At 26.2% G+C, this 23,631-nt stretch overlaps 6 protein-coding genes across 13 annotated transcripts; 3 read left to right on the top strand and 3 right to left on the bottom strand.

Annotated features, from left to right (window-relative positions):
• The first annotated feature begins 715 nt into the window (after positions 1-715).
• On the top strand, positions 716-4,313 carry LOC132906347 (arf-GAP domain and FG repeat-containing protein 1). Its single transcript, XM_060958469.1, has 6 exons — positions 716-1,028; positions 1,988-2,523; positions 2,614-2,808; positions 2,890-3,066; positions 3,143-3,261; positions 3,346-4,313. The coding sequence occupies exons 1-6, from the start codon at positions 862-864 to the stop codon at positions 3,397-3,399; spliced, it is 1,248 nt and encodes a 415-aa protein (XP_060814452.1). The 5' UTR covers positions 716-861; the 3' UTR covers positions 3,400-4,313.
• Positions 3,922-9,330, bottom strand: LOC132906349 (cytoplasmic protein NCK1). Of its 2 annotated transcripts, XM_060958470.1 has the most exons (4): positions 8,875-9,329; positions 6,717-6,947; positions 4,902-5,839; positions 3,922-4,723 (listed from the first exon to the last, which is right to left on the bottom strand). In XM_060958470.1, exons 2-4 carry the CDS (start codon positions 6,733-6,735, stop codon positions 4,502-4,504), a joined length of 1,179 nt encoding a protein of 392 aa, XP_060814453.1. In that variant the 5' UTR covers positions 6,736-6,947; positions 8,875-9,329; the 3' UTR covers positions 3,922-4,501. The 2 variants fall into 2 exon arrangements, with proteins under 2 accessions (XP_060814453.1, XP_060814454.1); XM_060958471.1 differs by lacking the exon at positions 6,717-6,947 and having other exon boundaries at positions 8,875-9,330.
• A 355-nt stretch (positions 9,331-9,685) lies between these two features.
• Positions 9,686-11,954, top strand: LOC132906345 (uncharacterized). Of its 4 annotated transcripts, none has more exons than XM_060958466.1 (4): positions 9,686-9,835; positions 10,041-11,194; positions 11,290-11,349; positions 11,453-11,954. In XM_060958466.1, the coding sequence occupies exons 2-4, from the start codon at positions 10,082-10,084 to the stop codon at positions 11,699-11,701; spliced, it is 1,422 nt and encodes a 473-aa protein (XP_060814449.1). In that variant the 5' UTR covers positions 9,686-9,835; positions 10,041-10,081; the 3' UTR covers positions 11,702-11,954. The 4 variants fall into 4 exon arrangements, with proteins under 4 accessions (XP_060814449.1, XP_060814448.1, XP_060814447.1 ...); XM_060958467.1 differs by lacking the exon at positions 9,686-9,835 and having other exon boundaries at positions 10,081-10,266; positions 10,344-11,194; XM_060958465.1 differs by having other exon boundaries at positions 9,686-11,194; positions 11,293-11,349.
• A 2,107-nt stretch (positions 11,955-14,061) lies between these two features.
• On the bottom strand, positions 14,062-17,218 carry LOC132906353 (E3 ubiquitin-protein ligase RNF25). Of its 3 annotated transcripts, none has more exons than XR_009657965.1 (7): positions 17,028-17,218; positions 16,872-16,943; positions 16,027-16,267; positions 15,542-15,760; positions 15,146-15,457; positions 14,677-14,945; positions 14,062-14,618 (listed from the first exon to the last, which is right to left on the bottom strand). XR_009657965.1 is itself a non-coding variant. In XM_060958483.1 (7 exons), the coding sequence occupies exons 1-6, from the start codon at positions 17,051-17,053 to the stop codon at positions 14,766-14,768; spliced, it is 1,050 nt and encodes a 349-aa protein (XP_060814466.1). In that variant the 5' UTR covers positions 17,054-17,218; the 3' UTR covers positions 14,062-14,618; positions 14,760-14,765. The 3 variants fall into 3 exon arrangements, 2 of the variants coding, with proteins under 2 accessions (XP_060814466.1, XP_060814465.1); XM_060958483.1 differs by having other exon boundaries at positions 14,760-14,945; XM_060958482.1 differs by having other exon boundaries at positions 14,062-14,945.
• A 631-nt stretch (positions 17,219-17,849) lies between these two features.
• On the top strand, positions 17,850-19,086 carry LOC132906366 (PRKR-interacting protein 1 homolog). The gene is made up of 3 exons (XM_060958500.1): positions 17,850-18,073; positions 18,272-18,451; positions 18,570-19,086. The coding sequence occupies exons 1-3, from the start codon at positions 17,975-17,977 to the stop codon at positions 18,888-18,890; spliced, it is 600 nt and encodes a 199-aa protein (XP_060814483.1). The 5' UTR covers positions 17,850-17,974; the 3' UTR covers positions 18,891-19,086.
• LOC132906321 (HEAT repeat-containing protein 6) lies at positions 19,007-23,594 on the bottom strand. 2 transcript variants are annotated; one of them, XM_060958394.1, is made up of 12 exons: positions 23,280-23,593; positions 22,862-23,110; positions 22,527-22,757; positions 21,628-22,453; positions 21,268-21,560; positions 20,835-21,176; positions 20,515-20,762; positions 20,201-20,420; positions 20,050-20,127; positions 19,772-19,978; positions 19,537-19,653; positions 19,007-19,440 (listed from the first exon to the last, which is right to left on the bottom strand). In XM_060958394.1, the coding sequence occupies exons 1-12, from the start codon at positions 23,451-23,453 to the stop codon at positions 19,270-19,272; spliced, it is 3,156 nt and encodes a 1,051-aa protein (XP_060814377.1). In that variant the 5' UTR covers positions 23,454-23,593; the 3' UTR covers positions 19,007-19,269. The 2 variants fall into 2 exon arrangements, with proteins under 2 accessions (XP_060814377.1, XP_060814378.1); XM_060958395.1 differs by lacking the exons at positions 19,007-19,440; positions 19,537-19,653 and having other exon boundaries at positions 19,851-19,981; positions 23,280-23,594.
• Positions 23,595-23,631: the final 37 nt, after the last annotated feature.

Below are 23,631 nucleotides of genomic sequence, written 5' to 3'. Positions count from 1 at the left end.
TCTGGACGCATATGATGTAAACATTTTAAAAATATGTAATATTATATGAAAATATTTGTATGCTATGAAAGATATATAATAATATAATACATTAAACTATATACATTTCCGTTTATTCTGTTTTTATAATATGGTCAATAGTTGTAATGTGTATAGTAATAATACTGATAGCGATAGTGATCTATCTTTTATATAATATTTATAGTATATATTATTATAGTATATAGTATGTATATAAATATACCTATTATACTAGTATAGCGATACTATCACTATATAATATAATTTGTGTTATAATTTGAATTTTATTTTGAAATTTGTAAGAGAAATAAAAACACCTATAAAAGAATTAAATTAAAAAATTATTATAAAATATTTTACTTGAAAACGAAAAATACAGTAAAAACTTGCTTAAAAAACATAAACGTAATGCTAGTTAAATTATAGCTTTATATACTATATAATTCGACAAACGTCATAGTTAGACGTTTATATGAATGTTTCGAATGTTTATATGAATGTGTACTTATATAGAAAATTAATTAAAAAACAAAAGCATTTATAACAAAAACAAATGCAAAATTATTAATAAAATATTCTATTTGAAAAAGAAAAATGCGCGAGAGAAACTTACATGAAAATAAGGACTACTAACGAGTGAAAATCAACCATAAAAAAAATTATTGCAAATATATTATTATTATTCCGCGTTTCATGTTTCTGAAACATTTTTAGAATGCGTTACGGAACACGCACGACTGTCGTGACAGAAAATTGAGTCAGTTCCGCAAGCAGAGCGCGAGAGTTGTGTCTTGTGTATCTCCTGTGTTCCGTTTATAGTTACAAAGTGCATTCTCGTATATGATGGCGTCCGCGAAAAGAAAGCAAGACGAGAAAAATTTGAAAATATTACGCGAGCTGGTCTCACAACCTGGTAATAAAGAATGTTTCGATTGCCATCAGCGAGGCCCAACTTACGTCAACATGACAATCGGTTCATTCGTCTGTACCTCTTGTTCTGGTATGCTGTAAGTACTCGTTACTTGTAAGAAGCCAATAAAGTGTACCAAGCTCTTCTTCCTTATAAAAAAAATGACGTAACTGTTGTTTTACTTCATTATTTTATCATATTATGAATAGAACTGACCAAAATGTACTTTACAAATGCTTTACATAATATTTAACGATCAAATAATTATAATTATCACTGGATAAATGTCAACATTTCGAATATATTAGATAGGTATAGTTTCGCATTTAATGAAAAATAAAATATATTCTTATTTGTAAATGCATCAGTAATAGGTTTTGTCGAAACACGTGTGATGAATGTATTTTACTATGATGAATAGAAGATTGTGGATCTTTGTTAAATGCTCGCATTTGCGGTCAGGAAGTTAATATATACTATCGGTATCAGTGTTTTCTTTGTGCGTAGTAATTGTTATCAATGGTCAAAATGTGTTCTATTCATAAATAATATAGAATACCATTAGCTATTTTATAAAGTCCATAATATATATTATATTAATTAGTCTGACTGGCAATGGAAAGAATAGTTAAATTATTAAATATTGTAAATAATGTTTAATATACACAATAAATATTTTTTATTTTAATAATATTCAATAGGCATATATTATTTATAAATCACATTGTTACAAGTTTCGGTAAAATTTTAGTGTTTTTATTCTATACCAATTTAGATTATTTTTACCCATTATTAAATGCATAAGAATATCATACATTTTCTATACGTAGAACAATGGAATTGGATAGAATCATAACATGATTTTATAAAAGAGGAATAGAAGATTTAATTAGTAGAAAGTAATTATTAATACAATAGAAATATAATATTTAAAGGATGACTTTTATTGATAACTATGATTTTATTATTTTCAATCAAATCAATTAGTCTATCAATTAGTATATATAAAATGCAATAGGAAGAAATTTATATTAGTAATTTCTTTTTAAATTACAGGAGAGGCTTGACACCGCCACATAGAGTAAAATCTATTTCTATGGCAACATTTACTCAAGAAGAAATAGATTTTATAAAGGAACGTGGTAATGAATATTGTAGAAGAATATGGTTAGGCTTGATGAACCAAAATTCGTCACAGACTTTAGATACAAAAGATGAACAAAAGATGAAAGATCTAATGAGTGCAAAATATGAGCTTAAAAGATATTATTTGGATCCGTCCATGGCAAATCAGAACTCAAATCAAAAATCACAGTCATCTAATCAAACTAACATTCCAAGGGTTCCACATTCTGGAACATCTACTACAACATTATCTTCTACAACATCTACATCAGCTTCGAAAACAAACAATGTTGAATCAGTTAATTTTAATAACTTTTCAACAGATTTTGTAGCTGATTTCAGCAAAGTTCCTGATCCATTTATTACTACTACAACACCTGCAAATAAACTCAGTCAACCTATTGTACCTCAGTCATTCTTTGCCAATTTTGACAACAATCCTGTTTTTGACAGCCAAAAAGATACAAGTAAATTGAATCAATATTTTACATTACTGTTTTTACAAATTAATACAATATAATTATTATATTAATAATTGATCTTTTGTGTGTGTCTAGATATCGAATCCTTAAGTCCATTTAGTCAGACTACAGGAAATATGACTAATTCAATGAATGCAAATGGTGCACATGTACCTCCATCAGAAGATCGTTATGCGGCACTGAAAGACTTAGATTCTCTAATGAAACAAATACAATTGAAAGATGATACTACAACAACATTAAATACATCCACATGGAATACTAATAATGGTATATGCATTTATATATATCATTAAATCTTTAATTTATTAAAATTAATTTTACAAAATTTTTTTATTATTCTTATCATAGCTTCGAATTCACTCTGGAGTGTAGGAAATCAAACTACAAATGTAATTTCAAATCCATTTGCAACTGGTGATTTATGGCGACCATCTAATGTAGTTAATAATAATACACAATCAATTGATACCTCGCTATATAATCCCATTAATCCTTTTAAACCAGTACAATTTCCTATGAATAATGGTAAGTTCTTATTTAAAGAATGTAACATTCAATATATTTAACATTTGAAATAAATTAAAAAATATAAATATTTTAGATCCGCAGTGGGTAGGTATTGGACCATCTAGTAACAGAGATGTAATTCAATTTAGTCAATTAATGACAAATAAAGTATGGCAACCAACTCTTCCAGCATATCATGCAAATCCATTCATGGTATGAATATAATATTTTCGTTTTAATTTTATAAATTCATATATATATATATGTATGTATATCTAAATATATAAGCCTTTTTAGGTTGGTTCTGGCGTGAGCAACATGACAAGAAATTCGAACAATCCTTTCTTATGATTATATAAGCATAAGTTTCTAATGGAATTACGAACAAATAATATAGACCTAAAATATGTTTAGTTTAGGGCAATTGTTTATATATGTGACCTTATTGGCAATTAGTGCCATTAACTTTTATCTACAGGAGCACCAATCTCTTATTCATATAACAAAAAAAAATAATACTTTTATTTATGAATATAATATACACGTTAAATAAAGATTAATATTTGTTACCAATCGTGTATTATGTCTAGTAAAATCATCCCTTGATACAATTCAATTTCACTGTGTCTTATTATAAATTATGTTTGTATATATAAATTTTGTACATATATAAAAACCCGTTTAATTTTAATATAATAAAACATGTACATATTTTAAATATTAGGAACAAAAATTTTTAAATATTTCTAAATTAAATCATGTTTATTGGCGAAAATATATCTAATATGTAAATATAGCAAAGAAAATTTAATTTTTAAAAATATGTCGTAATAATTATACACATAATAAATAAAGGATTGAAAAACAACTACATTTTACCTGATGCACACTTAAATATAGTTTATTTACTTAAAAATTTCTAATAAATACAAAATCACAAATGAACACTTAGTCTTTGTCATAATTCAATACCAATAGATTCAGAGTAGAGATCCACTTAACCGGTCATAGTTGCATGATAATTAACCGTTATTTGATCATTATATTTGCAGTCTACATTACGTGTAGTTGTAAATATATTATTAATTGTAATAACATGATCGGTCGTGTTTTACAATTACATATGGATATAAAGAGAAGCCTTGTATCAACTAGTCAATTGTCATATAGCTGCCGTACAAATGTTTCGTTTCTCTTAGCTTTGTTTGCTAAATAGTATGGAAGCTCCAATGAATGATAAGAACTGTTGGTGGTAATTACTTAGAGTAATAAATTATTTATCAGTGTAAATGGACAAACAATCAAGAAACACTAATATACGAGTTCACCAATTATATTAATTGTTATGTATAAACATACGAGATGTGTAATATTGATATTACTAGGCAGGCATTGCGTATCTTAAAGATACATTAGAAAGCGCATGGACCGCTTTTTCATGGCACGAATTTACCTAGCAACCATTACTACTGGGGTTGCCTTTTGGCAATGGGCGCACCAAATACAATTTCTCACCCTGCTTGTTAGTATAAATAGGCGCTCGTTGATAATGGTCTACTAATTGGTCTAGTGTATGGAATTTTCTTTGACCAATACAATATAATGCTCCTTCCACATGTACCCTAAAGTGTTTGTTACGTCCTGGAGCTTTTAAAGATACTGAATAATCTCCCACCTATATAAATGTTATAATATTTATATTTAATCTTTATTGCATAATTTAAATTAAACATTTTATTATATTTAAAAGATTATCATAATGCATTGTTTATTATTATCAACGAGATATTTCAAATAAACTAATTTAAATATATAAGAATCGTATTAATTAAATTATCTTTATTTGTACTTACATTAGTTTCACTATCTCTAATTAAAAAATCACCATCATGACCATGTTGATTCAATAACGTGTCACATTGCGAACGTGAAATGCTACCATAGTACCAAGGTTTTCCAACAAGATGTGGTCTGTCACCAGGATCTGGCCTTCTTTCAAGGGAGTCTCCTGTACTAATCTCACTACTTGTCATTCCTCTCTCACGATATGGTTGTGTCAAATATTCACTCAATTCTTGAAGATAATTACGTGGCACTAGACCTATTTGACCTTGACTGTTTCGTGCTTTATACCATTCAGGATCTGCTGGTGGACGGTCAAGGATTTCCAAACGATCACCTTTCTCAAAAGATAATTCTTGATCATTGTTGGAAGAAAATGAATAAAGCGCAACAACAATATCAAGAACATTTTCTGCCATTGCATACGTATGAAGAGTATCATCTGCATCTCCTTCTTCATGAGTATAATTTGATGGAAACCATCCTGCTTGTGTACCACTTTGACCCCTCCACCAACCATCATTACTTTTTTCTAATATTAAGATTCTAGTGCCTTTGACGAGTGACAATTCATCTGCTTGTTGTGCTTGGTAATTGTACTTGACAACTGCTGTACCTATTGCTTCACTTGGATCAGCAGGTAAACGCCTAGCCATAATAGGAGATTCTACGGCTCTGGATGGTGAATTACTGGATGGTAGAGTTTTTGAGCCAGAGCCCTTTTTGACTTTCTTTTTAATACTGTCAAAAAGAGATGGCTTTTCTTTCTTGACATAGTTACTTGGCACATAGCCAGCTTGTCCTCTTGCACTTTGTACTCTCCACCAGTGTTTTGAATCATCAAGAAGCAAGTACCGTTCATTTTTCCGTAAATCTAACTCCTGAGCACCTTGTGCTCCATAGTCGTATTTGGCGACAACATAGCATACGTCGTCTTGACTTGTCTTGCCTGAAAATTGTCACAATAATGAATTTTTTTAATATTATATATTTTTAATCGAAATATAAAAATTTGATTACAATAATCCTAATTCAAATTTAAAGTTATTGTAATAAAAAGTTTTTAAAAAAATCAGACCACAGAATTAAAATTTGGATATTTATTTTAACACTTAAGTATAAAAATTAAATAAGACATAAATTGTTTATATATTAATATATATCATATAATTTATTAATAACAATACATATTAATAATAACAATAGTAATAATAATAACAATAACAATTGAAAACAGGAAACATAATTACTTAGATTCAGAACATAAAATATCTAATATATACAGAATCTACTAAATTAACTAATCCTTAGATTACAAAATACATTAATAGTGCAGATAACTGTTATCCCTTAATAATCTCCAATTATAATATACTAAAATATTAATTTTAGATAAACTATTTAAAGCAATTTGTTACAAAATAATGTGAAATGTAAAATAAAGAATACATTTGTGTTTAGAATTTATTTATATTATGCCTTTTATATATTTTTACAATTCCATTTTATAAATTACTTTAATTTATTTAAACTACTACACATATAAGATTTTAATATCTGTCAGGAAGTGTAATTTGTTAGTTGTATTGAAACTGAAAAACATTATACAACATATTTTATACATATATTTATGTAAAATGTTATTTAATTTTTTTTTTGGTAATTCATTATTATCATATATTTTCAAATATAATGAATATATGTTTAGAAATATAGTTTAAAGATATATCAATTAATTCTTTTTAATAAACTATAGTAATATAGACAAATTTACACAAATTTAACAAATTTACATACAAAGCAAAGCATACAAGAATAAAACGTACCATGCTTCATGGCTGCCATGTGCGAAAATGGATATATACGTCTGAGTGTGGCGTGAGTATGCTACTCACACACTATTTGCATAAATGTTAAATCTGCTTGTTCTGTGTCGGCAGCGTGAGTGCAGCAGGCATTCATTCTTTAGCTTTTTGTTTAGTGTTGATATACCTGCTGATTTCTTTGCTCAGAGTCCATCGTTCTCAAGGGTAGGGCAAGCAAGTGCATTACCAACACTTTAGAAAAAAAATGAAACAATCATTAACTTGATATCATATATATTGTAAAATACAATATTTAGATATATTATCAGAAAAATATTATACTACATTACTTAATTTTATTGTGTTTACTTAAAAAAAATATATATATATAATTTATCAACAAAGGAAAAGACATTTATTTATTAAGTAGCATACTGAGAGTTATTTTATGTTAGTATTATTTTTATAATTTTGTTAATATAATTAATAGCTGCTAAATTAAATGCTCTCGATATATATTTTATAATTAATAAATTTTATGCAATATACAAACATATATTTTTGAGTTATTCAAAGATATAATGTAAAATTTTATATGTAAATAATAAACTAAAGTATTTATAAAGAACAAATAGAAAATACATGCAACTATTTTCTTTTAGTAAAGTCTACTTTGCTTTTTATATACAAAAGTTATCAAATTATCGACTTTGAAAGTAATAAAGACAACTATAAATTAATATAAAGCAATGAAAATGTATATTGTTAATGCAATATTATTTATAAATGTTAATATATATATTTTTAGAAGTAGATCCTTCGCCTGAATGAAATGATGCTACAGAATATAAAATAAAAATGATAAAGATCGGTTTAAATTTAAAACTTTTCCTAAATAAAATATATTCAAGAAATGTTAAACTATACTAAACTTTGATGCTAAAAATGTATATAAATTATATATGTACTTTAAATACAATCATAAATTAAATATATTTTAATATTATTGTTATATACTTTTAATAATAGAATTTATATACAAAATGAAATATATAATAAAATATCTTTTAGAAAATATTGATAAAGAGAACATTTAACATCCATGCTAACTACAATGTATTATAAAGTAGAATGTACTTAACAAAAACACGCAAAATATTGCATTATTATTAAAACCTTTTATGAAGAAACAAAACATATGATGCAAAAGATAATTAATAAATTTGAAAAAGAAAATCAAAATATCAAAAATAACTGCAAAACTTAAATTATTACAGATAAAGCTTATATGGAAAGATTAAAATATAAACAAATGTGATGTTATTTTAACCATAGCTTTGAATATTATAAAATTTGACAGTTGTTATAAGCAGATTGCAGATATTTATGCAAATTTTCATAGAAAATTGACAATAAAGTGGGGTATGGATTTGTTTATCTCTAGGCAATATTAAGCATATATTATTCATTTTACATATTCTATATATTTCATGTTTTGCACATTCCTTCTTGAAAAACATATGGTAGTGTGTACAAAATTTATTTTATCAACTATATTACAAATTTTATGATGTAGTGTTAATGTTGTGTTATGTGAAACAATGAATATATGTTAAATTATAAATAAATTTCAATTAATAAAGATCTAATTAACTATGTATTGTGAATTATAATCACGGTGTACAGTTAACAACGATTCCGCTATTATAGAATATTATTGCATATTTTACATGTTTTTTGTATACAGGTGATACATTTTATATTTCTATATTTTGTATATTTCATTTACATGTTCTAACATATCTGAAATGCATAAACATCTGCATTCTAGTTATAACCGATAGATTCGATAAAACAGGCGAATGTGCCGCCCATTGTGAAATATTTACATACGCAGCAGAACGCGTATACACAAGAATTGTGACAATTATTTCCTGATCCCCTTCACGCAAACCTTGAACGAGAATGTGGTAACTTTCGAAGCACAGTATATAGAATATCGTTCATTGCCTTCTTGCCTACCATACTACAAAAGCAATGTAGAAGCGTGTTGAATGCAAAGGGGCAACAACTAGCACGAGTTTCTATTCAGCCGTTCACTTTATTATTTATGAAATATTATAAAATAATTTATCGCTCTATTACTGAAAAAAGAAAACAAATAAATGCAGTAGCTTACCGATTTTTAAACTTGACATATTCCTGCATACAAGCTTCGAATTTTACGTCGTTATACAGCTTGTTTTCCCCCACCCCGGCACGCAGCCATGAACGGGAGCGACTAGAATGTATAGGGGATTGAATCTTTATGGGGAATCGGGTCGAGGGGGGGACCTGGAAATTAGGGAAAGATAGAACGAATCGTAGAGAACTCCATCCACCAAGAAGTTTTCGTCACCGTTACGCTGTCAATAAGCATCGAACACAAGAATATAATATCAACACTTTTACCCACAATATTAATCTTCACAAGTAAAATGCATAAGCAAAATCTTTGTGTGGATATTACAATATTTTTTGTTTGTTATATTTAGATTCATTTACACGACCCCTCCTGCAAAAGAACAGACCCACCCTTAATCCAAAGACGTTAAATGACCATGCGCGCTACTGAGTACTGAGATTATCGTCTCTGTGAAATTGTCTCTAAAACGATACTAGCGCCATGATATGAATAATCTTAATCGGCCTTAATACATCTTCACTTGTACAATCGATAGGTTATCTTATGTGATTTTTTAATTATTTTTATTATAATATTATTGTGGATTTTTAGAGAGTCTAAAATTAAAAAGCATATATAGTTGATACTACTTTTTAGGTTCAATTTCTAACAACAATATTATAATACCATAATTTTCCATCATAAAGTTCATTCTCATGAAGTATTTATGCTCTTTCCACAAATTGTATAAATTTTGAGATATCTATATTTAATGATAAATATTTAAGTGAAGGATATATTTGCATGTGTAACATACACGTATGTAGTCGTATTCTTATATAAATATAATATGAAGTGACATTTAAACATATATATACAAATATACATAGTCTACATTAACATATGTCATGTTCAGTATTCTTCATATTTACTAATATAATAATAAAAAGAATACCAAATACTTTCACAAAATGAAGTATGTATGATATATATATTTTATCAAAATACGAGACGTTTCAAAGTTAACAGTGCTGGATTAGTATATTTCGATTATAAAATTAAATTACAACCTATTCATAATATGTTGCATTTAATGAGAGAAAACTTAGAAAAAATACACTATTCACATTAAATTACGGTATAATTTGGAATAATGGACAATTTATCTGATTCATTTAAAGGAGAGTTAGATTCTGTTACATCAACAGATTCTCTGCAATTGATGACCGATGAATTTCATATTAGACACTTATCAACACCAGATGTTTCAAATATAGAATTATCAAAACGTGTTGCATTATTAGAACTAGAAAATGAGCGACTTCGAATAGATCTAGAAAATATGCGTATTGAACTCAATGCAAGAATTGCTGCTAATGAAGGGCTTAAAGGAAAAATCACAGAATTGTATGTAGAAATGCAGTTAGTAGTTCAGGAAAAACAAAAATTACAAAATACTCTAACAGATGTAAAAAATCATTTAGATGCATCAGAAGCATCTGTAAAATGGTATCAATCTCAAGTACATGGTCTACAAGCAAGCAAGAAAACTTTACAATTAGAAATTGATACCTATCAAGGAATTTTGCAGCAAAGACAGCAAACAATAGCAAACATAAATGCTAGATATAAGCAATTAAACATAGATTATTCAGAACTTCTTCAAAAACACAGAAAAGAAAAGCAAGATTTGGAATATGAGGTACAAAACTTAAAGACACAAAATCAATCAAACAGTATTTTAGAATCATTAGATATCAGTACATCAAGTTCTTCAGATGTCTCCACAAAGTTAGAATTAACAGAAGATGAATTAAGAGATACAAAAGCAGAGTTAAAAACATTAGAAAAACGACTTTTAGGTAATGAAGTTTCTAAAGCATTGATGGAAAATGCTTTGGCTAAGCAACGTATATTAATTACAACTATGGAAGAAAGTATACAGAAATGTGAAACTGAAAAAAATCAAACTGCTGATACATTGCGTAAAACGCAACTTGAAATTCAAAAGTTAAAATCTGAGAATGAAGCATTACAGACTACTCTGTTGTCTTCTAAACAGGAACAAAGTCAGATAGAAGATGCAATCTTTCAATTGCGATTACAGTTAACTAAAATGATTGCACAGTATAAACTTCTAAAATCAAAAAATATAGAAGCAGAGGAAAAATTGAATTCAATGCAAGATGTAATAAATGAAAATAAACGTTTAAAAACATTATCATATGAAGCTAACACTGCTTTAATCAGAAAACTTAGACAAGAAAAACGAAAAGTTAAAAGTTTAGAAAATAAACTTCATGGAATTCAAATAAAGGGACATTTAACCACTATGGTATAAAATGTTATTTTATAATATATATATATAAGATTAGAAGACTTTATTATGGAGGGATTACTTATAATTATCTTATAACTATTCTGTTTCAGAAAAACAAAATGGAAGTTTCTTTACATGAATGCCTAAAACAGGTTTTAATGAGAAATAAAGTAATTTTTTACATTAACTTTTTAATATAAACATTAATTGTTCATTCATAATCTTTTTATTTTTATCAAGAGATTTAGTATTAAAATTGGTTTTATCCTACAGGATTTAAAAGATCAATTGAAGGCACTAGCAAAAACTTCAGATGAAAGTATTGATGAAGGATATGGTGACAACAGTATTGTTAGTTCTGTTTCTATAGACATTCCCTCACCAAAATCTATCAGTCCAGTATTATTAGATGCAGCTTCCAATATTTTGCTGCAATGTAAGGACTTTTATAAACCAGTACAAACAGAACTTGAACAGTTAAAATTAAAACTTAATAAACTAAAGGAACAATATACTACATAGTATTAAATTATTTTCAACCATTTATGATTTTATTACATATCCATAAAAGGCAATGACTGGTATTCATAATATTGATTATAAATTAATTGTAAATATACTAACTTATTATTAATCTTATAATTTGATTGTTATAAGCGTCCTAAGTTATACATTTATTTTTTTTTTAAACTAACAATTTATACATTCCTAATCAAGATGAAAATGCTGTGCACAATTTTAAATACAAGATACAATAAAAAAAGAATTATTTTTATTTGTTACTAAATTATATTAACTCAAGATTGAAACAAAGATATGAATGTATTAATATTACATACATATCGCTAAATTATTATATTGTTACTTTTACAATATATCCTATGTGTTAATTTTTATGAAATGAATGTAATAAATGAATCATAGAATCTATTTTATAAACATTGAATCCTTTTATTTGTAAGTAATATCTATTATAAATGTTATATATTTTTTTATGATAAATATATATATAGTCACTACACACATATTTTTAAAATACCTTTTTCTTGATAAATAACGATTATAATGAAATGACATTTTTTTAAGTAGAAAAAGTGAAAATTATTATTTTGGCAATATTTGTGATACCATATATAACATGGAAAATAAAAATTTTATGTAAGTAATGTGCTTTGTTCTAATGCAGTGACATTAGATTAATGAAATAAAAATTGCAATATCTAATGAAGTCTTAGGATTTTATTAAAAGTTTTAGAAGCTATTAACATTGCAACTAAGCAATAATAATATGGAAAATTATAGATTTCAAAAATAATAAAATAAATAAAGGGTCAATAATAGAAGATTATACTTAAGACAAATATATGAAATATAGGATTTTATAGAACAAGAATTGAATGTTTTATCAAGTCTTTTATTAAGCTGTTTGTAACATATTTTGCATTAATCATTTCGAAAACACTATAAATATTATTATATTATAATTCATTTTATTTTTAATTAGCCATACATTAAAATTTTATTCATGGAAAATTTTTTTGTTTATTGCATTTAATATTTGCTTAATATTAGTGCAATTTATATATAAAACATTTTTTCATTGAATATTTTTATTACATTTGTAAGAAACATATATCAAGATTACAAAGATTCTATAATTATAAATACATACTGAACTTCCAATTTTTAATTTTTGGCATAAAAAGTTATGTACATACATATTTATAAAATAAGCGTACTGAAAATTGAATTACACTTTTCTTCTCTTAAAAATATCACAGGTAAATATAGTATCAATATAAAGAAAACAACAAAGTTTTACTTTGAATGTATTGAACTAAATATAAGTTCTTTGGTACATGTATGTATAAATAAATATTATATAAAATAAGTTTAAAAATAAAGAAATATTATTCTTTCAATCTGATTTTAGAAATACATTTAATTCGTTCATTTTCATCCTTTTTAAAAGAATGTAAGTTCAACAAGAAGATACAAAAATATTTACGTCTTTATTTCATATAATAAAAATTTTGCTGTAATGAAAATTAAAGATTTAGAAGAAACTTTCTGTATTATTCCAATTACACTCATATTGAACTAGATAAAATATTTTAATATATACAAAATATAATATAAAAAACAAATAGCTATGTGGTATATAGGTTTCATTACAATTTTCAATCAGACAGTTCTTTGTTCATTTTTGTTGAGACAAAGTGAAAATAAAGGTATTTTATATTGATTTACAGTATATTACTTTATATTATTTAAAATATAATTTACAAAAAATGCATAATATTATTGTTTTATGTTGTATTTTGTTTAAAAAAGAATAAAAATAATTAATCTTTTTTACGTAATTTTACATGTGCTGAAACATTTTATCTTTTATAAAAGCATTTTCTATTCTATTTTTAGAGATCATAATTACCTTAACAATATATAACTAATGTCAAATATACCATTGCTATAAAGAAGAATTTACATTATTATTAAAAAATTAATATCTTAATTTATTTGAATTGGAATGACCTGATGTTTTCATTCTTTAAAACTTTTTCCTATTTTATGTTATTACTCTTTTTCAAATATCACAATTACAAGGAAGATTTTTACATATTAACAGAACCTACTTTTGCACCCAACAAAGAAATATTTACAATAAATCTCTTTTTTAACAAGATGTTCAAAAATAAAATGAAGAAAACAAAATACAAATAAATTACAGAAATCAAAGACTTACATTTTTTCAATATATATACTACATAACTACAGAAAACATTTTGCCTCGAAAACATTTTATGTTGTTCACATTATTTTTTTAATAATGTTCTTTCAGAAGTAGTGGTTAATTTATACATTAAACCAAAGTTCTCAACTCTTGAGAGAAAGGTATATTTCACATGTTAAACTTGATATATAATAGCATTACATACTTTTTCTAAAGATTTACATTGCTTCTGAATATATGCATAGAGCAAAAGTGAAATTTTCGATTCCTTTAAAAGGAATGAACAAGTATTTCTTTAAACACTGATCCATGTCTGCTCTGTTATATAGTACAATCTATATTATTAATAAATTTTTGCATAGAAATGAATATTGTAAGTTATGAAATTTATGTGAAAATGATTAATTTGAAAGTGATACATGTTATTTTTATACTCTGAGACTGTTAAATTTTAAATGACTGGTATAAAATATTTTTAGTATAACATTTTGATTGGGTATCTTTTCTTTCTTTTGCTTGTTTGTAATATGCTACAGTACTTACAGCTCTGTATACATATTTATATTAAAAAAAAAGAACTAACTTTTGTACGATTGTAGATCGTTTAAAAGAGCACCATGGCTTCAGGAGTCTCAATGGATTGGAAGTCTCAACATATCCCATTTTATACACCGTTATAACAGGAATGTTGCTGAACAATGAAACCTATAATTTTAGTACGTAAAAGTGATTTGAAATTAAACAGTTATTATATAATACATACACAATTATGCTACTAATGCTGTTCATATTATTGTATACACTTAGCAAAATAGAAGACCAGACAGTAAATAATTTATCTCGAACCCATTGTCATCTGGGAGTAGATTCCGTGTGCCTAACTCTGTCAAATTGACGACGATAATGAGTTCGTCCACGACCTCTGTTTCGATGGCCATGGTTATTATGACCTTGGTAATTATGATGTAGTTGCCTTGATTGATAGTGAGCATGATTTTGTGTCTGTGAGGACTGTTTTGATTGTGGCATTTGCTGAAGGAAATATTTTATTATTAAGGTATTAAAATTAAAAAAATAAAAATTACAAATTATAAATATTAGAATCTTTAGATACATATTATCAATTATATATTTTTTCATTAACAAGTAAGAAATTTATGTAAAAGTTTTTTATAATTACTATCTAATTTGTCAATACAATCTTTATCATTATTTTTAACATGTAAACATACCATATGATCAACAGGTTGCATATTTTGATTTGAATATGCATTTAAACTGGTTCCCGGAGGGTTGGGTCCTTCAGTAGTAGCACCTGGCTCATCTTCTGTTCTAACCAATGTTTTCACACCTTCAGCTTCTAAGTCAATTATACCACCCCTCCTTTGTTGCCTTAAGAATAATGCTGCCATTTGTTTTTGTAATTCTCTCAGCTCTGCAGTTACTGAAAAATCGATAGCAGCTTCAACATCAATTGGCGGAGGAGCAGACCATAGGCTTTCTACATCGCAATTGATGGATTCTCTACACACAGGACATATGGCCTGAAACAATATGTTATGTTTAATGGTAACTAGAACTATCACAAATTTTTTTAGTTCTATATTCATAATTACATATTAGTATACCTGGAATTTATTTGTTGCATCTTGTTGCCATTGTGGCAATTTTTCTTGTTCTTCTCTATAATATCGTTCTGCAGCAGCAACATGTGCTGCTAAACAATGTGAATGAAAATAATGATAACATTCAGTTTTTGTAAATTCATCTCCTTCCCGAAAACCATACAAACATATGGCACACTGATCCGTTGGAAGATTACTTCTTGTAAGGTGTTCTCTTATTAACTGTTATAATAATATCGCATAGATACAAAACATAGCATATAGCCAATAAAATAATAGTTACAAAAGCACAATAATAAAACATAATATAGCATCTAAAGGAAATAATAAATGAAACACTACAAAATCCTGAAGTAAACCTGATATAAATTGAGTAGCAGTATAATAAAATTTAAATATAACTCTTGTACATACATTTTACATAAGCTCAATGTATACTTCAACATATTTTATTATTCACAGAACACTTTCTAATATGTAATACATACCTCAATGAGTTCAAACATAACTGGTTGACCTATGAAATCCTTACATTTTGCTTCTGCATCTGACTGCATAAGTCTCACTGTATTTTCATCTAAACCTCTAGGATTTCTGAGACTAATAGTAGGTGATATATCAGGATATCCCACAGGTAACTGAACAATAAGTGTTACACAAACATATTGAGACTGTGAATCTTCACCAGTTGAGGGAAATAACACAGTTTCAATACATTCTGGTTCACCTCTGAAAAAACATTGATTTTTCACAATACATAAATTTCTAAATTCTGTAATATCAGTTAGTTTGTAGTTCAATGAGAATTTATTATAAAGATTAATAAATATTAAATATAAAGAGTATTAAAATTATCAAATTCTTTATTTTACAAATACTATACCTCTATATATATATATATTATATATATATATATATATATATATATATATATATATATAATTAAAAATACTTCTAACAAATAATAATTAATATAATTAATACATGATATTGTATAATATTATAACATTGACAGTGTTATTAATTAATATCTGTTAAGCCTCCAAATTCATACATTTGTATGAAGATAAATATTCTTATATTATATTCTTTTATATTATTTGTGTTTTCTATATTACTTTACTTTACTGTTAAAATACCTTCCTTTCCTGTATAAGTACATATTTAAATATTAAATTTAATATGCTTTGTTAATGAAACAAATATTTAAATCATAAATAACATTTTCTAATGGCACATTACCTATAATTTATAATGATTGAAAGTTTCAAAATGACAATTGATTTAATTTATTTATTAGGTTACAAACATTACATTCCCTAAAAAAACTTACCTGTCATTTTCTTTTATATTTAATTCATCATCAAGCAATATTGCTTTTAGTGCTTCAATTTCGTCAGTTACTCTATAAAATAGTTTAATATATAATAAAAAAAAATGGAATATTCATTGAAAACACATTTAATATGAGATCTTGCTCAAAAATTACCTTTCATCTACTACGATCTCTGACATTGTTCCTAAGATATATAATAATATACTTTATTCTGTGAAAATTACTTCGAATTTGACAGCAGATCTTTTTTCAGTTTTCGGCGATTATAGGATTCTTGATAAGCGTCAATGTGCGTCAATATTGAAAGCCTTCTGCTACTATTACTGCTACCAACTGGATCGCTTCAGAATTATTGGTAACATATTACTACTGTCACTAAGAGAAAAATTTCACTAAAGAAAATAATTTAATTCTGCTGTAGTCACAGCTAAAAATTTTGTTAAACATTTTTACTTTTTTTATAACAAGTATTTTCGATATAGCAATATATAACATATCATTTATGTAATATATAAAAATATATCTTAATGGAAAGTTCATAAAATTTTGCCAAAATAAATATAATAGAAAGTATTAATTATAGGTAGCTAAATCTTAAGAAGATAAACTTTACTTTAAATAAAATATGTGATTTATATATGTACAGGTAATTATTAAAAAGTAGCACTTAACATTTTATAGAATCATGTATAAAAATATAGCGAACAAAATTTAATGAATAAAGTATGAAAGTTAATATTTATAATAAAAATTGTAATAAAAATAAAATTATTAAAAAAGTTGGAAGCATTATTAAAAATATAATGTACTGTAGTACATACATCAAAGATATAAACATACTAAAATATCTAAAATTTTTTTAAATATTTTTAATACATATATTTATGATTTAAAGTTTTTCTTATAAGACTAATTATACGATTATATTTTTAAATTTGTGTATATCTGGAATCGATATAATTAAATCGATTTTGTTTTCTGCATATTTCACTTTTATTATCATGTACATAACCTCTGTCTGTTACCATTTGACAAGAATTGTGAATTAATTTTAAATTGATTGAATTAAAATTCTTTTTTTTTTTTAGTAATATATTATAATGTCAGAAAATAAAGAAAAAGAAGAAGAAAAACCTGTTGTTGCAAAGACAGCAATTGATTTGCAACGATTAAAACTTCAAAAATTAATGAAAAATCCGGTAAATATGTCGAAATATTTAAAAAGTTAGTTAGTTGTCTTTTTTCTTTAATTCTGATCCTAACGAATATTAAAAACATGGATGTCAGAAATATTTTATTATTTCATATTTAGGATACCTAGAAAGATTAGGAAAAAAATATTAGATGTATATAGGATATCTAGATTATTGTCATAAAATGTTTATTTATTGCAATAGGAAAAGCCTATCATATTACCAGAACGGCCTAAAGCTAAAAGTACACCTACAGTACCAGAATTTGTTCGTAATGTAATGGGTAGCAGTGCTGGTGCTGGTAGTGGAGAATTTCATGTATATAGACATTTAAGACGTAAAGAATATGCAAGGCAAAAGTTTATTCAAGAAAAAGGTCACAAGGTAAAATAGAAATAATTATAAAATGTAAATTTATGTAACTGAAGCTATTTTCATAATTTACTTGCTTTACATTATTAACCTTTATAGTTTTGTTATATGTTTGTAATGTTTTCACTAGGAACTTTTAGATGAAGAATACCACAGAAAGATTGAAGAAAATAAAAGAATAGCTGAGGAAATAACTGCAAAGAAAAGAGCAAAAAGATTAAAGAAAAAACAGAAATGGAAACAAAAGAAAAAGATGAAGACTGGAAATGTAGAACAACATAAAAAAAGTGCAAATACTGATTCAGATGAAGAAAGTTTAGATGAAGAAGAGACAGGAGATAAAAATGATAATGAGGTCCAAAATATATCTGATAATGAAGTTAAAGATACAAGTTCTATAAATTTAGATGAGAATCAGTCTAAACAATCGAATATTCCTGTAAATACATAAATAAGAATGAAGTTAATGATGCAGGAAATATATTTAAATATAAACAATTCAGTTTCTTAGCAAAGATAAATAAGATTTAAATTAAGATGCCATGTAATAAAAATAATATATATATATATTATTATACATATAAATTTTATTTTTAAAAAAATTCGAAGAACATATTTGTTAAATAAATTTAGTCTGTGCTTTAATATTCTGTATGTACATCTTTACACGTTTATATACATATATGGTTATATAATTACGTACATGTTTATATATTGTGTAAATAAACACGTATGTATGTTTTCAGAACAATTATTGTTAGAATTTCAAATGTTGGATGCACATGAATATGTATTATTAATATACAATTAATTTATTACTTTGTTAATTGTTAAGTTAAGACAACGCTATCTAGATTGTCATATCTCTTAGTTCTTTCAAAAATACTTGCTAAGACTTGAGCAATCTTTCGTTCTTCTAATAATGAAGCACTTCTCATATATTTTTCTAATTGAGATTTTGCCTTTATTAAATCTCCCATTTTTTCAGGCACAATGGTCTCCTAAAATATGGAAAGGTTGTAAAAATGATATAATAATATTTAGATATTGATTTTGTACAACTTAATTTTTTATTGATTCATATATTAAAATCATACCTGGAACTGTTTAACATAGTTCGAAACATCATCTACATGTTCGCTTATTTCTGTCCAAAGATTTTGCAAGTCTGACACTTCTGTACAAGTAGCCACATGGCTAAGAGTAAGGCATAACTAAAAACATATATTGAAGATATTGATAGACTAATGTTTAATGAACTATGCTAGAATTTATTTAGTATTTAATATTATTTATTATTTAGTAATTACCTATAATTTTATATTTAATTACCTGTTGAATAAGAGCGTCACGGTGAGGATATTCGATGTAACTCGGTACATGCTGAGAATTTTCAAATGCTAAAATAAGACTCTTCCATAAAGTTATAATATACTTTCCGTATGAGTTACAGGAATATAATGCCCATGCTGCATTAGTACGCACTTTGAAGTTTGGACTATCGCAAATTAAGTTACACAATACAGGAAACACCTGGTCCTACTAAATCAATAAAATTGTATTGATTATGATAAAAAAATTAAAGAATTTATATTCTGTTCATTACATACCCGCCAAGAAGGTTGTAATATATTATCTGGATTGTTACTTAAAACTAATCCTAGAGCTCGACATGCATTCCAACGAACCTTTAATTAACATAACAGTTAATAATGCAATAAAACAGTTATTGATGCAATAACAATATTTTAATTTATGTACCTTCATATCGTTTCCTACAGTAGCACAATTTATAAGAGCCTCTAATCCTAATGATGCGTCTTTCAGTATATGTTTGTTAGGACACAAGTACAGAATACTTCCAAGAGCCCGAACAGCATTGCATTTTACTTTATCATTGTCCTTAGATGCTTTAATACTGACTTGATAAATTTGTGGTAATAACATTTCTAAAGGAATAGGTTCTACTTCTTCGTGATTTCTACAAGGACAGGTTTTTTATTTTGACAGAAAAAATTAAGCTGTAAGCAAATATAGAAGATATTAATTAACTATTTAATATGTTTATAACTAACGTTTCTTTAGAGAGGCAATTGCATAAATTAGCTAATGCCCAGGCTCCTTTAATACGAACTCCAAGATTTTTATCATCAGCAGTTAAACAAACTATATCAGCTAGATCCATTAAAAATCCCGTTTCTTCTTTCAGTGCAGGTAATGTGACTAACATTCCTAATGCTCGCAATCCAGCAGCTCTTACAGCACTTTCTTTATCGTGCACTGCGCCAAATAATATTGTAATGATTAAAACTGCTTTCTGTCTCTAAAAAAATGTTTATATGAAATGTGTATGTATAATAAATTTTAGTAATACAAGTTTTATACAAATACTCACTTGAAGTTGGGCAAATATAATAGAATTAATACTGCCTAGACAATCACATCCAGCTTCTCTTATTATTGTTTGTGGATGTTGAAGAAGGGACGTTATAGGATCAAATATAATATTCCAAAATATTGAAACATTTTTATCCTCTGAATCAATATTCATGAAACAACCAGCCATAATTTCTAAAGCCCGACAAGCGTGTAAGATTATTTGTGTTTCAGAATCTTGTATGACTCCTACTAAAGTCATTGTAATTAACTCTGTATGTGGAAACACAAGACTTCCAGTACTAAATGCCATTCTACCAATTAATTTTAGTGATTGGAGACGAACAGGTGTACTCATTGTCTAAATAATTAGATACATGATTATTTATTTTCAAAAAAATTGTATGCTTTATATCATTCACGTAAAATTTTAACTTAAAATGTAAGTATACCTTATTTGATATATTTTCCAAACAAACATGAATTAAAAAACAAATATTTGTTTCTTTGAATAATTCATTATTGTATTCATTTATCAAATTATTTTTCAAATCTTCAATATCTATCTCTTCTTCTCCTTCTTCATCTTCTTCTGTATTGTCACTAACTAAAATATTCACAGGTTGATCTGATGCTATGTTTACAGCAGATTGCTTTACGAGTATTTCAAATATTTCTGGGGTTACTGGATCACAGGAAGTAATAGCTTCAAAAACTGACAGTGCAGCAACACGAACTGTTGGATCTATGTAAGACATAATAATTATAAAATTTTATTTCTGAATAAGAAGGTATATCAACAATAGAAATACCTTTGTGAAATATGTACGGTCTACAATTTCTCATTAATTTTGTAGCAAGTCCTGTTTTCAAACGTGTATATGGTGTGCCTTGAACTAAAGCAGCAGCACATTTTAAACCATGAGTTAAAACAGCTACATTTGTTTCACCATTTAAAATCAAACATAATGCGAAATGCAATTCTTTTATCATTAGGCATACTGTGCCAAAAAAGGTAATAAAAGATGTATGATGAACATCTTCTGCATGCATTAGAAAAGGTTTAGCATCTACCAATAATTCTGTTAATGTGCTTAGCATATGTTGCTTTACTTTAGATACACATTCCTTTAAAATACTTCTAGCCAATACTCTCGCATTGTTTCGTGATCCAGTAGCAACAATTTGTGGCCAAAATCCAAATATTTCACGACTTGGTGAATTTTCAACAAGTACCTGCAGTAACCGTACAGATTCTAATCTTACTTTAGAATCCATAAAGACAGAATTATTACTTTCATTATCTGAGGTATCAGAATCACTTGAATATAAGCTAACTCCTTTGCATTCTGGTACAATATTATTTTTTACTTCATTACCAACCTTTTTAATTGGTTGTTTTCTTACTTTTGCTTTGTGATTCTTCAAATTCTTACATTTAGGAATTATATGAATTCGTTCTGGAAGATTCATTACTGCAGGACGAAGTAGCTGTGGTTTTATGGGAGGATAGTCCTTGATACCATAAAATAAAAATGCCTGCACTACTCCCAAAATTTCTCCTATGAAATCAATGGAATGTGGCAACATTTCATTAACTGTTATTATTTGCAGAATATGTAAACACGAACACAATATCTAAAAATTTAATTTACCAATAATGATAATGAAAACTATACAGTTCAATTTTTATTCCATATTTATTACTCACTTTCGTATGATAATATTTATTGTCATTTAAATATAAAGAAGAAGAAACAATATCTAGTGTGATATCTTTAATGATATATATCAATTCTTTTACTATGAGAGTGCTATTATAACTCATTAAAATTCCTTCTAAACAACTAATTGCACTATAGTGAATTTCAGACCATTGTATATGAGATAGATTTAAATACTTTTTTAGTAACTGATCATCTTCAATTAATAATTTCAAATACTGAAATAATATGTATTGTTCTAAATATTATGCATTTGTAATATTTCAATAATAGATAAATAAATTTTAATAAAATAAAACAATTTTAAAAAATTTGTACCTACATGATTAATATTACCAAATTGTTTATTTGTTAATAAACTTTTTATGGTTAAGAGCATATTATTATGTGTAATTGGTAAGGCAGATTTAAAAACTTCTATAATCCATTCGTTGCAATATATAAATGTTTGTTCTTGAAGCTCAATATTGTTTTGAACTATATTGACTAATAGTTTACAAAAATTTTGTATCAAAACAGTTTCTGCAGGCGTAATGATAATACATAATTGTTCAATCAGCAATTGTACTGCCTAAAAAGTTATTGAAAAGTAAAGCAGCAATTTTTATATTATTTTTTTATGTTTTGATTTAAATTGACAATCAACTAATATAAGCTAAATTACTTGATATATATTCTAATAAATATTATATATTTAAAAAAATTAATTACAATGAATTAAATTGTTTGTTTAAACTTACATCATTATTTAAACCTGTCAAATATCGATAATCAAGATTATTAAGATCATAAAGGTAATTGTTGATCAACTTTGTTTCACTATTTTTCTTCCTTTTTGTCAATACAAGTAGTTTTTCTACTATACAATCAAATTTAGTGGTATAATTTGTAGAATCAACTTGTGTTAAAGCCATTTTTTATATTTATATCTTTTCAAATATAATTATAAAACATTTCGTGATAAGAAATATTTATTTCACACAAGAATTATATCATCACAAACGAAATTATAAAATTTCGTATCCTAAGAATTGAAGAGGTACAGTACCGACTCGATCACGTACCGATTACATAGTATATATGAAAGTCAAA

Source organism: Bombus pascuorum, chromosome 4, assembly GCF_905332965.1.
Source record: "Bombus pascuorum chromosome 4, iyBomPasc1.1, whole genome shotgun sequence".
Lineage (NCBI taxonomy): Eukaryota > Metazoa > Arthropoda > Insecta > Hymenoptera > Apidae > Bombus > Bombus pascuorum.
The sequence above is the reverse complement of the archived record's forward strand: the minus strand, read 5'-3'. Positions and strand labels throughout refer to the sequence as shown.

Bases quoted from the DNA above. Each gene is read 5' to 3' on its own strand.
- LOC132906353 (XM_060958482.1), bottom strand. From the start codon at position 17,053: ATGTCAGAGATCGTAGTAGATGAAAG. The intron at 16,268-16,871 runs GTAAGTTTTTTT...ATGTTTTTTCAG, and splicing joins AATATAAAAGAAAATGACAG to AGGTGAACCAGAATGTATTG. The intron at 14,946-15,145 runs GTATGTTTACAT...TATTTCCTTCAG, and splicing joins TGCAACCTGTTGATCATATG to CAAATGCCACAATCAAAACA.
- LOC132906349 (XM_060958471.1), bottom strand. The intron at 4,724-4,901 runs GTAAGTACAAAT...ACATTTATATAG, and splicing joins TTAGAGATAGTGAAACTAAT to GTGGGAGATTATTCAGTATC.
- LOC132906345 (XM_060958464.1), top strand. From the start codon at position 10,013: ATGGACAATTTATCTGATTCATTTAAAGGAGAGTTAGATTCTGTTACA. The intron at 11,195-11,289 runs GTATAAAATGTT...ATTCTGTTTCAG, and splicing joins AGGGACATTTAACCACTATG to AAAAACAAAATGGAAGTTTC. The intron at 11,350-11,452 runs GTAATTTTTTAC...TTTATCCTACAG, and splicing joins AGGTTTTAATGAGAAATAAA to GATTTAAAAGATCAATTGAA.
- LOC132906347 (XM_060958469.1), top strand. From the start codon at position 862: ATGATGGCGTCCGCGAAAAGAAAGCAAGACGAGAAAAATTTGAAAATA. The intron at 2,809-2,889 runs GTATATGCATTT...TTCTTATCATAG, and splicing joins CACATGGAATACTAATAATG to CTTCGAATTCACTCTGGAGT. The intron at 3,067-3,142 runs GTAAGTTCTTAT...TAAATATTTTAG, and splicing joins ACAATTTCCTATGAATAATG to ATCCGCAGTGGGTAGGTATT.
- LOC132906366 (XM_060958500.1), top strand. From the start codon at position 17,975: ATGTCAGAAAATAAAGAAAAAGAAGAAGAAAAACCTGTTGTTGCAAAG. The intron at 18,074-18,271 runs GTAAATATGTCG...TTATTGCAATAG, and splicing joins AAAAATTAATGAAAAATCCG to GAAAAGCCTATCATATTACC. The intron at 18,452-18,569 runs GTAAAATAGAAA...TGTTTTCACTAG, and splicing joins TTCAAGAAAAAGGTCACAAG to GAACTTTTAGATGAAGAATA.
- LOC132906321 (XM_060958394.1), bottom strand. From the start codon at position 23,453: ATGGCTTTAACACAAGTTGATTCTACAAATTATACCACTAAATTTGAT. The intron at 22,758-22,861 runs GTAGGTACAAAT...ATATTATTTCAG, and splicing joins AATTTGGTAATATTAATCAT to TATTTGAAATTATTAATTGA. The intron at 19,979-20,049 runs GTATGTAATGAA...TTGATTTAGTAG, and splicing joins TATTACAACCTTCTTGGCGG to GACCAGGTGTTTCCTGTATT.